This window comes from Uloborus diversus, chromosome 1 (assembly GCF_026930045.1).
Source record: "Uloborus diversus isolate 005 chromosome 1, Udiv.v.3.1, whole genome shotgun sequence".
NCBI lineage: Eukaryota > Metazoa > Arthropoda > Arachnida > Araneae > Uloboridae > Uloborus > Uloborus diversus.
This window is the reverse complement of record NC_072731.1, coordinates 272034067-272047774: the sequence shown is the minus strand read 5'-3', so window position 1 is coordinate 272047774 and position 13708 is coordinate 272034067. Positions and strand designations below refer to the sequence as shown.

At 35.0% G+C, this 13708-nt stretch overlaps 1 protein-coding gene across 2 annotated transcripts in view; it reads left to right on the top strand.

Annotated features, from left to right (window-relative positions):
• Window positions 1-13708, top strand: part of LOC129234268 (regulatory-associated protein of mTOR-like) — an 85015-nt gene that overhangs the window by 20091 nt on the left and 51216 nt on the right. For both annotated transcript variants that reach the window (XM_054868264.1, XM_054868263.1), the window contains exons 8-10: window positions 2967-3141; window positions 5228-5311; window positions 9342-9452. In XM_054868264.1, the coding sequence (XP_054724239.1) occupies window positions 2967-3141; window positions 5228-5311; window positions 9342-9452 (370 nt within the window). The remainder of the gene's footprint in view (window positions 1-2966; window positions 3142-5227; window positions 5312-9341; window positions 9453-13708) is intronic.

The window sequence follows — 13708 nt, the reverse complement described above, 5'->3', positions numbered from 1 at the left end:
GACTCGCGTCTTACGAAATGAGTATAAGTAACCATAACATGCATACTTATTTTGTAATCAATAATTTATTTTCAAAATTTAAAAATATTGCCTACTTTTTTTGAAAATTCAAAAGATTGAGGAAAATTTTCACTTTTTAAAATTTCTAAGGCTTTTTTATTTCTGCACTCATTTAAAACACGTTTTTTGCAAAACGATCACAATAATCATCTCTAAAAATCTGTGCATTCATCTGCTCATGAGTTCATTCGAAAAATTTCTGTGATCAATTATGTAAAAAATCAAAGTTTTTTTACAAAAAAATTTGGTTTTTAAAGGTTTAACGTGCTCTAAACATTAGAGTAATTTATAAAATGCTTATCCAATGCACAGTTTTGTCAAATATGTTATCCCAATTGCAAAAAGTATTACTTTAAAGCTGTATCTTTAATAGAAAAAAATCCTTAGGGATTCTAATGACATGAAAACACACAAAAACCATCATCGAGAAAAAGCAATTTGAAGTTTTTCTTTTGCATAAGAATACATAGGGAGCATGGCCTAAAACCACTCATAACTCTTTAAATATTTGAACTAAAGCATTGAAACTTTTCCCCTGTGTTCAGAAAAGTTTTTGTTTTGAAATAAGCAAAAAAATTTTTTTGATCGTTTCATCATTTTTGAGGTACTGTAACCCCTTAACATACTTGTCAGTGTAATTCAGTCACGTGTCAAGAGTGACTGTAAAGTGTGCCGAGATGGCATCGAGAATTCTGCCGTGGGCAGGTAAAGGGCAGTAATTGTAAGTTTTTCATTTTTCACTTTTTTGCATTTTCGTTACCTATTGTACGTTAGCTTTATCGTACAAGCTTGCGTATTTGGTTTCCGCTGAAGAAACAGAGCGAAAAGGACGTCTAATTCTAACATATTCCTATTGTTAGTATGTAATCCAAAACGCGTTTCTTCAAATATCTCAAAAACTCATTTCTGCAGATACTGCTGTTTACCTGCCCGCAGCAGAATCGCCTAGGGAATCGATAAAGTCGAGTCGAGAACTGAGACGGCATTCACATCCTATTTAAAGGACGCGTGCAATGTCATTGGATCACGTGATGAATTTCCAAAAAAATATTTCAAGCTGAAATGAGAAAAATACATGCAAATTATGAATGTTAATAAAAATATTTAACACATTCGCAAAATGATGTACCAGAAATCTTTAACTGTTCTCCTTAAAAAAAATTGTTTTCATTTTTTAAAAAAATGTTCGAAACACGGTGCTTTCGGTTCGTCGTTTTTACGTTTCTTCGATGCCGCATTTCATGTGTAAACGAGCTCTTTGCTTTCATTTTGCAGCCATCTTTTAACATCCACTTTTGTTTTTTTCCCCTCGTGAGTATCAATACGAAGCCTAGTGAATAAAAACTCAAGGCTATTTTCAGCATAAATACGTTTTATTTGTCGTATCGATCTCCGAATTTTCTCTCGACCCTCGAGATGGGCCTATAATGTATTTCACTCCTCGTCAGCGGACACTCCCGTTAGCGGACAGTAAATCAGCCGAGTTTCCTTTTATTTTTCTGTGTCTGGTAAGATTTTGCTCATCACTTTCCACTCGTTTACGATGTTCTGGAACTAACTAGTATCCATAAGAAGATTCCTTCCACCCCTTCTCTGAAAACAGGAGCCTTTTAAGTCGAAGCTTATGAAAGTTTTAAGTTTCCATTTCATGCACGAAATTCCAGCAAAAAACGGAAGAAAAAAGAATATTTCTCCTTTTACACAGTACTTGCTTAATCAGTTTGTTTCGGAGAGGAATTTATTATAAAAAATACTCTCGTGCAACTTAACGGTATCTCCACCCCCTACTAGATTTTGGGAGGGAGATTAGCATCAGCTCTGTTTCCTTTCCCTCCAGACGTTGATGAGGAATCGGCACAGTATTGCCAGATGAAGTAAAAAGTAGCCGATTGCGCAACATTTTGCTACAATCTAAAACAAAGAAGGTGCTGAAAATCAACGACATTGATTCCATTGTGCTTGACTGGTTTTGTTCATCTAGGGGAAACAATTTACAAATGCCTTCCTGTTTTATTTCCCCGAAAAATTCGGCAGATTATTTACTCATGGGCACTACTCATTAATTAAACTTACAATTGTACACTATGTGTTGGTTTAAAATACACAATTAAAATGTGATTGTGAATTCAGACTCCCCAGTAGCAGACACTCTCCGTTAGGGTACATCGTATTTTTAAAGGTGTTATTTTTTCATGAGGCATCCTCTCATTTTGTTCCTTTGGATGAAAATTTTTTTCTCATATATGAAAAATAAAAATTGAATAATACTTAGAGGGTGCTACCACTGCTGCAAAATTTGTCAACTCTCTCTCTTTTTCTTTTTTTAAAATTTATTTATTTTGTTTGGATAGTAAGTAGCAATCAGTGAAAAATTTGTTTTGTCACATGGAAGTAACAAAGAGAAAAATTAAAATATTGCTCAATGTAAAAGACCGAAAGTGCAAACCTGTGACATGAATGGCATTACCGAACTTTCAAATGCTTTTCTGACATTATTACATAAAATGACAACCATGAAATGCTTATTATTTTCTAATATATATAAGAAATAGGTATTTGTGTTATGTTAAACCCAACCAACCTAATTTCATGTTGATTAAAAATATGTCAAGGGTTGATTTTTACACCATTTGTTCTTCACAATGAATGTAATCACTGGTAGCACCCCCTAAATTATGTTCAAATTCTATGAAACTTTTATGTGTGTATTTTTTCATCAAAAGGAAGCAATCTCCGGAAGAAATTCAAAACTTTTTAAAAAAGTGCATTATAAGACACACCCTACTCCCTGTTAACGGACAAAACTTTGGTCCAGACGGCGTCCGCTGTCGGGGAGGTTCGACCGTAATCGTTAATATTACGATTTCTCGAGCGTCCGAATGAGAGCGTGTCTGTGTGTGTTGCAGGCAGGCTTGGGACCTGGCGGTGGACGGGTGCCTGTCGCAGCTGGGTGCGGTGGTGCGGGGGGGCTCCCCCTACGCCCACTCCCCCTTCTTCTCGGAGCAGCTGACGGCCTTCCAGGTGTGGCTGACCCGCTCGCCCCCCCGGGGGCAGCCCGAGCAGCTGCCCATCGTGCTGCAGGTGAGTGAAGTCTCCTTCTTTTTCTCCTTTTTTTAATGTTCAAATGAGGCAGTGAGAAGCAGGGGGATGCACAAGTGGCAAAATTAAAAATTCGGAAATAACCAGTACAAATGGTAGGTGTACCCCTCCTCTGTCTTGGGGCAAGAGATGGTACTAGTAGCCCTGGTGGTTGCTGCTGTTCAATATGATTTAGAAAAACTTTTCAATGAAAGCCTACCTCTGATATGTAACTACCTTGCAGTTTATGACGAGATATCTCGTCCATTTAACATGTAGTTCTGGGGCTGTCCAACTGCAAGGGGGTTAAACCCATTTTACTCGAAAATTAAAATAGTTCACTTGCATCCCTTTGCTTCTCACTGCCTCAAATGCCTAAACCTCAAATGCCTCATTGCCTAAACCAGTGGTGCCTGACCTGTTTTCACTCGCATCGAAATGAATCTCGTTGGCCGGGACACTTATAAGTATCGAAATATTTTTTTTTCTTTTTTCGAAAATGACTCGGGGGGGTTTTCTGGCTGTGCCACTGTAAGTAAACTATCTGAACTGAAGTGTTGTTGGATTGCTGGCCCACTTTGCCTCAAAAAATTTACAAAGTGGCCCTTGCAGTGATGTTCCCAACCATTTTTCTGAGGGTATACTCCCAGTAATCCGTTACACACAATATGTGTATGCAATCATATACATAATATGTCGTAATATGAAACTTTTTGAAGCTTGAGGGTATATGCTATATGCCTAAAAAAATCTTTGAGAGTATAGGGCGTGTATGGAGTACCATGGGCGCCCATATGCAAAATTCTAGAGGGGGCGGGGGCTCAGAAATTTTCCGAACCGTTTTATCTGAACATTTTCCCCATGGAAACTGATTTCAGTACAAATTAGAGATAGTGAGCCCCCCTATATGGGCGCCCTTGTGGAGTACACCCTATGGGAACACCACTGGGTCCTTGAGTAAAAAAGGTTGGAAAGCTCTGGTCAAGAGGAAGCAATGGGCAGTCTACGAAATGGATATCATTGGGGTTGAACCACATCATTTGTTAAGTTAGATGCATGTGTAGGGGCTTTGAGGTGATGGTTGAACATCAGAGCAGTGATTTGTGTAGCTTCTTTGTCCATCACTTGGGGGTTTTCGTTCCTTTTACGTGCTTTTCCAGTTCAGTCATAATAAAAAAAGGGCTAAGACCCATAAAATTATTATTTTTTGCATTACTGGCATGTTTTCCGAATGCAAAAAATCTTGTATAAACACACAACAAAGACGTTTTATATCATTCTTTGCCTTTATTTATTTTTGACTTTGCTCTCCTTGTGTCTTGAGAAGTGTTTTGCCTCATTTCTACTTTTTCATGGTGAACTGTTTAGCCTACGGGCTTTGTTTTGGGTTAGACAATTTGTCGAGAAAGACAATTAAATCTAATATAACAGCATATCCATTTTTTTCTCTTGTATAATAGGAATTTATGTCGATATTTGTCACAAAGTGTGATCAAAGCATGATTTTTAAATTTTTGAACATTTAATTTTCTTTAAAACGGGTGATCACATTTCATTATAAAACCTTGCACACTTTAGGACACATAAGTAAATTAAAAAGTTTGAAAATTTCGCAGTTCTTTGCGTGTCACGCTGCGAACATTGGGTTTTGAAAAGTGCAAACTTAGATTTACGCTACCCAAACAACCCAAAAATTATATTAAAAAATCAGAACTACATCGAGCTGTGCCATTTTAATGCCCGATGCGACTGGTCTATTCTGCTGTGCTAAGCACCAAAGTGGTATCTGCAGCTGAATTCAAAATGTGAAATTGCCGTTTGAAGATCAGCACCTCCATGTATTTGATTCGGATAAAACTTTTTTGGATTTACAAAAAAATATTTCTCATTGACAAATGACCATAAAATTTTGTATTTAGGTAAAATATGTGACAGAGAAGCACCTGCTGACCGTAACTTCATTTTGAGGAAAAGTGTAGATACCACTTTTGTGGTTAGCACAGCAGTATTGTCCTGATTATTATCGATGCTATAGTGCGATTACCCTTTCCAGATCTACCTCATTGTTAGAGTGATTCTGTCTTTGCAGGTTCTGCTGAGTCAAGTGCACAGGCTGAGGGCCCTGGAACTCTTGGGGCGCTTCTTGGACCTGGGGCCCTGGGCTGTCAATCTGGTGAGTCCCTCTCGCTTTTACTCCCGCTGTCGCTCATGTGAGAAGGAAAGCCTAACTACCGTACTTACTCACACAAGAATCGAGAATTTTACTGTGAATAAGGAGCGTAAAAGTAAATTCTTCGGAAACAAACGCTCGAAACTAAAATTCTTCCCGATTTTAGGCCGGACCTTTTCAGTTGCTAAAAGAGTGAATGATCACACATTCTGCTATAATTTCGCATGGCCTGACTGAAATAGAGACTAAATAGTTACAGTAAAAGACACACTGAGCGACAGTGAGCCGATCGCCGTAGCCTCAAATCTTCCCGATTGTTGCGAGTTCATTTATTTTAAAAAAAAATTAATAATACGTCTGCAACACAAAACTTCATTGACATTAATTAAAAATGAAAGCAACAAGTAACGACGATCGTTGCGGCGAAATCGAACCCTTCACGAAAATCTCGATCGCAGAAGCGCAAACTCTTTTTCTGTCCGAAAGCGAACATTTTTTAACATGAGAATGCTCATTACATTTCATTTTCCTTCTTTTTGTGACGTATTACATCCTTCGTTACTATTTACCTGCGTTAAAAAGAGCACTAGTCCCATACTTTGTAAGCGCTAGGTAAATGTTTCCCCTCTCTCCCGTAAGGCAGAGATGGTGTGACTTACGTCATTGGCTTTGAGGTACATATTTGTGTCGTTGATCCATTTTACTCTGCATTGTATGATAAATTTTACGCAACCTGATGACTTTATACAGTAAGCGCCGCTTAATGCGATCACGGTTAATGTTATCATTCGCTTAATGTTATCAGAATCACAAAGTCCCGGAACACTTGTATGTCAAGACAAGCTTAAAAAAAGTCGGATATTGTAATCGGCGTCTTCGTTTATTGTTATCACTTTTTCATAAACTTTCAATTTTTTCCCCGTTTTTGTTCCTCAATGAACAGAAATACATAGGCAAACCCTGGCGAGACTCACTTGCTGTGTAGCATTTTGTGGGATTCAATAGCAGTTCAAAATTTTTCTTGGAATGAAGCTACAGAAAGTTCACCCCCCAGTGACCACAGACTCCCCCTAAGATAACTTTCTTTTGCATCTAAAAAAATTCAGTCGCTGGACATGTTGCAGGCATTGATGTAGGACCTCCATTGTTGCCATTACTTTGTAAACTATTAAAGAATTGTGTCGAGATCGAAAACAAAGCGAAGTTAAATTAAAATTTAAACAACGAGCAAAGCCATGCTGGAAAAGATAGAAAAGCCATCTGTGCTTCGAAACTGGATTACGAATGTCGGGGAAAACGGTCATATTTTACTTCACCTATTACTATGTGATTAAAAATTGCATAATTTAGCTTTAACTTTTTATAATTCAGATATTTTCCATTCTGTTCATTTAATAATTTATAATTTGAAATTGCGTTTAGTTGAGTCATTGTGATTTTAATGTGAGGTTGCCAAAATAATGCACCTTAATTGGAAAAAAAATATTATTTTGTGCCTCTTGGATTCTTTTCGGTTATTGTTATCGGTCGGTTATTGTTATCAAATTGTATCTGTCCCAAAGCGATCACATTAAGCGGCGCCTACTGTATAACATATTAAGGTTATATATCTACTAAGCAGAGTAAACTGTAAACTATAAATATGAAGGGACGAAGATATTACTAGCGTAATTTTATTCCTACTGCAACTAGATGATTGCCGGCCGTTGTAAAATTTCGAAAAGTACTTAGTGTTGCCAAACAATAATAAAGAAATATATATAAGCAATAATACAACTTTTATATTCTCTATCTGTTTGTGTACTATAATTCATTTTGCTCTGCATTGTAAAGTATGTTTTAAACACATTTCAGAACATTCTGTTTCATGAATGTAACTGTTAACTGCTTGTTCTTGTTGTGATCATTTTTTTCCCCCAGACTTTGTGCCTGTGCAAAATGTATGCGACTGTTGTAAAGCTGTTGCAGTAGAAGACCGTCATAACGCACACCTCGGGGACCAAAACTTTTGCATTATACTGGTTTTTGCGTTGTGTAGATCAATTCACAAATTTTGAAACCGATGCTCAGAATATATCTATATATTTGCACGTCAGAATGAGTTTTAACTGCAATGAGTACTAAGCACTCATTGTACAAAATAATATATGTATTGTCATTCACAAATGAATGTATTTCGCTAAGAAAAGATAGTGAATTGTCCTGCACTTTTGCTAGCTTCTTGGTTTGCATAACAGCTGCATTTGAACAACAATCCGATACTTTTTTACTGTGAATACTAATTTCCTTTAAGGGGTTTAAGGACCTTTAACCTTTAAATTTTTGACTTTCTGGAAAAAAAAATATATCTTATGCATGATTTAGTTCTGAACAATTTGATACCTTATTTATTACCATGCGCAAAAAACTTTTCAAGTTATCGTGAAAATGCGTAAACTTTCCCCATAGAGATTTATGTTAACAGCAGCTGTTTGAGCCTCTTTTTCTCATGTGCCGATTTCTCGTTTTGCGTGCTGATATCTCAGGAAGTTTCTTATATATTTCTGTAAAACTTTTCATGCTTGTTTGTCTGGTTTATTTTTATGATCTGAACTTAAATTTTAACTATAGTGAAAGTTAATGTTAAAAAATTAAAAAAAAATCACCCAAAATGTTTGAAAATTTTGATATTAAGTTATGAAATTTCAAAAAAATAATTAATTTTAAAAAAATAATAAAGTTAGGTTCAGATCATAAAAGTAAACCAGACAAATATGCATTAAAAGTTTAACGGAATTATATAATAAACTTTCTGAGATATATCAGCATGCAAAGCAAGAAACCAGCACCTGAGAAAAAGAAGGTTAAACAGCTGCTGTTAACATAAATCTCTATGGGGAAAGGTTACGCATTTTCACGATAACTTGAAAAGTTTTTTCTGTATGGTAAGGTATCAAATTGTTCAGAATTAAATCATGCTTAACATACATTTTTTTTTCCAGAAAGTCCAATATTTTGAAGGTTAAAGGTCCTTAGACCCCTTAAAAGCTTTGAATGAAGATGGGAGAATGAGAAGCTGTTCCAAAATTTAACTTGCCTAACTATTTCTATCTTTACGAGGCGGAACAGAGGACTTTTTCGAACTGCCGAACTTATTGTTTATATAGAACTAGCTGCATTGCCCGGTCCACCTTGAAAATACAAATTGTGTCAAGTGACGTATATACAACAATCAGGCTTAAATTAATTTAAAAAGAGAAAACATCATGCAAAATTTACCGTCCAAACAATGACGTTAGATATTAAAATACTTTTGGGAAATTAAATCGAGAAAGACGGATTTGAAAAGCGTAACCATGGAAACGCAAAGTAAAATAAGCTTGAAGAATTAAAATGCAAAAGAAAATGGTCAACAATTTGAATGCAAATCCTATTTTTTGAAATCGATTTAAAAAGGCTTGGACCTTTTTTACGTTTTGAGATAGAAGCTTAATTTTTCGTGATAGATCTGTAGTAAAAAATGTCGCTTTTTCCATTGGGGTCAAAAAGAAAACTGTGGGACTATCCCTTCACTTTTTATTGATGGATTTAATGAAGAAAGTAGTGCCTAAATTTCCGCTAAGCCTAAACAAATTCGAGCTAAAAACGCAAATAACTCCCATCGTAATTGAGTTAGACCATTGAAACAAATTGCGTAGAATGCGGAAAATTCTACTCTTTCCAACGATATATAATTTTAATATGTGCAAGTCATTTTTCAGCCCCATCATCGGGAATTTATGAGAAAATGGGCCTAAATTGGAATTAAAAAAAAACTGTTCATCGAATTTTTTCCGAACCTGTCTGCAAACCTTTTCAGGACTTAAAGGAACAAACTGTGAAAATTTCAGCGAAATCGGCCAGGTAGTTCTCGAGTTTTGCGAGTTCAAACACACAGACGCTTTCTGGAGACTTCGTTTCATACTGTGTAGCGATTGCGTTATATAGGTTGGCGTTTTGAAGGTGTTCTACTGTACTGCGCACTATTTTGAGGATAATTACTGTTCTGTTTCAGGCTCTGTCTGTGGGCATCTTCCCCTACGTGCTGAAGCTTCTGCAGAGCTCTGCCAGGGAGCTGAGGCCACTGCTCGTATTCATATGGGCCAAGGTGCTGGCCGTAGACAGCGTGAGTATATATACATATATGGGTATTTGAGAATCCTCCCCCCCCCCCGTACAAGCGAATTGGGGGGAAAAGGGGGGGCATTTTCTCTGAACTGCGACATTCTTGTCCTTTGATAAAAACAGAACAATGTTTAAAAGCACAAAAAGGATAAAAAGTTTTTAAAAACGCAGACATGTTTCGGAGCCTCCTTCCTCAGTGCGAAATGAACAAATGGATGAATCGAGGTCAAGGGAGACAGGGGCGTAGCTAAGGGGGGGTTGGGGACCCCCCCCCCCCGAAAAGTTAGTCTCAAAAAAAAGAGAAAAAGAAGAGAGAAGAGAAAGAAAAAAAAAGAAGAAAAGGAAAAAATTCCAAGCGATTATACATATATATATATATATATATATATATATATATATATATATATATATATATATATATATATATATATATATATATATATATATATATATATATATATATACATATATATATATATATATATATATGTATATATACATATATATATATATATATATATATATATATATATATATATATATATATATATATGTATATATATATATATATATATGTATATATATATATATATATATATATATATATATATATATATATATATATATATATATATATATATATATATATATATATATATTATTTATATATATATATATATATATAAAAGTAACCCCCCCCCCCCCCCCGAAAGTCGGGTCTAGCTACGCCACTGAAGGGAGAGTTTAAATGCGTAAGCGGAAAAACATCGACCAATCGGATATCAGCGAGTGCCGAGGCAAAATATGACGTATTCTAACATGTAAAATTGAATAAAATTGGAGAAGAATGCGGAACAGCAAAAGACTCATTGCAAAGATTATTTAAGTTTTTATGAATGTAAAGGGATTCCAGAAAATCTAATTCACCTACTGTTGTAGGTCTGCAGATGATCTTGGCCTCCGAAAAGACAAAATTGTGCCCTGTGTCCCAACGATGTTTAACAATTGAAGATTTGTTCAGTTCCTGTTCTTTAAAAACTTTTATCCTTTTTGTGCTTTTAAACGTTTTTCCATTTTTATCTGATTTACCTTGAGCAAAGCTATCGCTTTTCAATTCTTGTCCTTGCTCATAGCTGCCAACTTGTACGATTCGGCCGTACTTTGTAAGGTTTTCGGACGTTTTGTACGATTTTACGGGCATATGGCAGTTTTGTACGATTTGTACCAGAACTGCACGCTTCTTTATTGGACAACAGCACGGAGAACATTTTAATCTGCAAGAACGTACGGAAAAACTATTGTTTTGAACAAGTTTTTGACGGATAATTTTTGAAAGCTGCAAAAAGTCAGCAACTTTTCAAAGTTTAAAGTTCAAAGAAATAAAAGTTTATTTATTTACTTGTTTTTGAATTTATTTGTTTTTTTGCTTATAAAAGCACAGATCAAGTAAAGGTAAAGATTTGAAAATATTATGATACTTTAAATTTTAATACATTGCTCTATAATGGGCAAAGAAGTGTATAAATATAGCCAATGTGTACATTGTGAGATTTTTTAAGCTGGCATGTTGGCAGCTATGCTTGCTCCAAAAATGACGGTAGTTTGTACAAAAACGAAACTGATGCCAGAATATATTTTAATGTGTTTTGATTTTTTAAATTGGCTAAAATAAACGCTTTATTATTTATCTATTTATTCATTTAAATATCTTTTACTTTTCCTTGGTGTGTCGCTACCCCCCACCTTTAAGCATAACTAGTTCTGGAATGTCAGGAGTCCATTGTAAGGAAATTATTGTTTAGGCTATTAAAAGCTATCATGCAAATAGAAAACTTGAGACTTTTCAAGGATTGCACTATTCTGGAGATTTTTTTTTAAATGTCCTTTTATTAATGGACATTTAATGGACATTTTTTAGAACTGTCCTTTCATTTGGTCATCATTCCCCTGTCGAGGAATGGAATGAATGAGTTTCCCATCTGGTAATGGCAGTGTTATAACCCATAATTTAGACTTTAAATTGTGGCTGCATCATGGAAATGATCTTTATTAGTTATTTTTTTCAAAAATAGAGTCAAGTATATATTTGGGTGCTCCCAAGTTAAATCTCGTTAAGCATTTTTTTATTGACTCGTTACCCTGTGACATTGGTTTTTGTTGTAATGTAGTTACGACAATACAGTAGAAGGCCATTATAACGCACACCTTGGGACCAGAGATTTTGCATTATACAGGTTTTGGCGTTATATAGATCATTTCACAAATTTTGAAACCAATATTCAGAATATATCTATATGTTAGCACTTCAGAATGAGTTTTATCTGTAGTGAGTATTAAAGCACTAATTATACAATGAGACATTCACAAATAAATATGTTTCTTTATTACAAGAAAGTGAACTATCCTGCACTTCTGCTAGCTTCATGGTTTTGCATAACAGCTGCCTTTTCAAGAACCATCTGGTATTTTCATTTTACTGTGAATGCTCATTTTCATTTAAAAGCTTTGAATTAAGATGGAAAACTGATTCAAAATTTAATTTTCCTAACCACTTTTAAATTTGCAAGGCAAAACAGAGGGATTTTTTTAAACTTCAAAACTTATTGTTTACTTCTGAAAAGTTGTGTGGTTTATAGAGGATTGTGTTATACAGGTCGGCGTTATAACGGTCTGCTACTGTATATAAGTTTAGGCTTAATTTTTGTCACTCCCCTGTCACATGCTTGAGGGGGGAGGCAATGACTACAATAACTATTTTTTTGGCCAACCACCACATTGGATCATTTTAAATTTCGTTAAAATAGCGTTTCGTTTTCTCGGAGAGATTGCGATGCCGTCAGTCAAATGTCCTCCAAATGTCATTTCCTGTCCTGTCTGTTGGGTCTGTTTGAAATGAGCCAATTGTCCTCATCATCACCAGCCCTTTACATAGATCTTGGATCCCGGACAGATAGAAATTGATCTCTTTTTTGGTGTAAGAATCATACAAATTTTCCATTCTAGCTCATAGGACCAGTGTTAGGACTGGTGTTATCGAAGCACATAGCACAAATACTGTCATATCCACATTGCCATGGTTTTTGATGGCTGCAGCCTGAGCTGTTAAACCTATGGAATCTTAGGAACTGTCTAAAGTTTAAAAAAAAAAAATCCTTTCCCAGCAACTTGGAAAATGATCAAGTTTCTCTTTTTCAGAAACAGTCATTTTCCCTCATAATTGCAATTCACTAAATTTGCTTCATTTTTGACCCAATTAAAGAAATGTTTACTGTTACTGTTTAAGAATTATACTATCTGAGCCAACAAATTCTATCCTTAAGAATGAAAAACAAGCGTTTAGTCGCGATAAAAAAATATCCGTCATTTCGAAACGTCGATGAATAGTGGTGAATGCGTTCTACGATCGCGACACGAAATGGCAATTTTTTTTTCTTTCTTTTGTGTGCAATTTATTGTCTTACGTAGTCTAGTAATGCCTTATATGATTCAAAATTTGAAACTGTAATAAATGTACTTTTAAAATGTTATTAATGTGTAGTAATATGTGTATTAAAAAGTTCTCCATCCATGAGCTACCTCTAAATAGAGTTGTATCCTGCTAAAATTTTGTCTGATTTTTTTTTCTCCGTAAAAAGGAACCAAACTGGGGGTGAGAAAAGATCCTATTTTCTGGCTTCAAAAATAGGCTCCACCCTACTGAATATTTTACACAAGAATATTAATAAAAATGTTGAGGCCCTAAATCTCTATTTTTAGAACTGTTTTTTATATACACGACATACATGTGTTATTAACTATATCCAACCATAATAACAGCTTGAAAAAAAATGAGTGGTGCTCTTAGGTTGGTGACCCCTGCATTAGGTCAAAAATATTTTGAATTATTAGGTAGAAAATATTTTATTTTACACTTTGCCCCATGAAAAAAGGGGGTGAAAAAATTTCCATTTTTTTTTTTAGTTTTTAAAGGTTAAATTTAGTGCTATAGATTAAAAATAATGTATTTGTTTTCTTTATATCCTGTCATTTTTGATACAAATTTCCAATTTGTTCATTTCAAAAAAAAGTAAACTCCCGATTATCTGCAGAATAGGATGGCATGAGAACTGCGGATAAGCGAAAACCACGGATAATCCGAATAATAGGTTTAAAAAGAAAACTTTACTACTGTATACAATAGCTAAAAAATATGAATAACACTCGCACATGCATTTAAATTGCAGCTAAAAACATTGCTACATTCCGTCTACTGACATG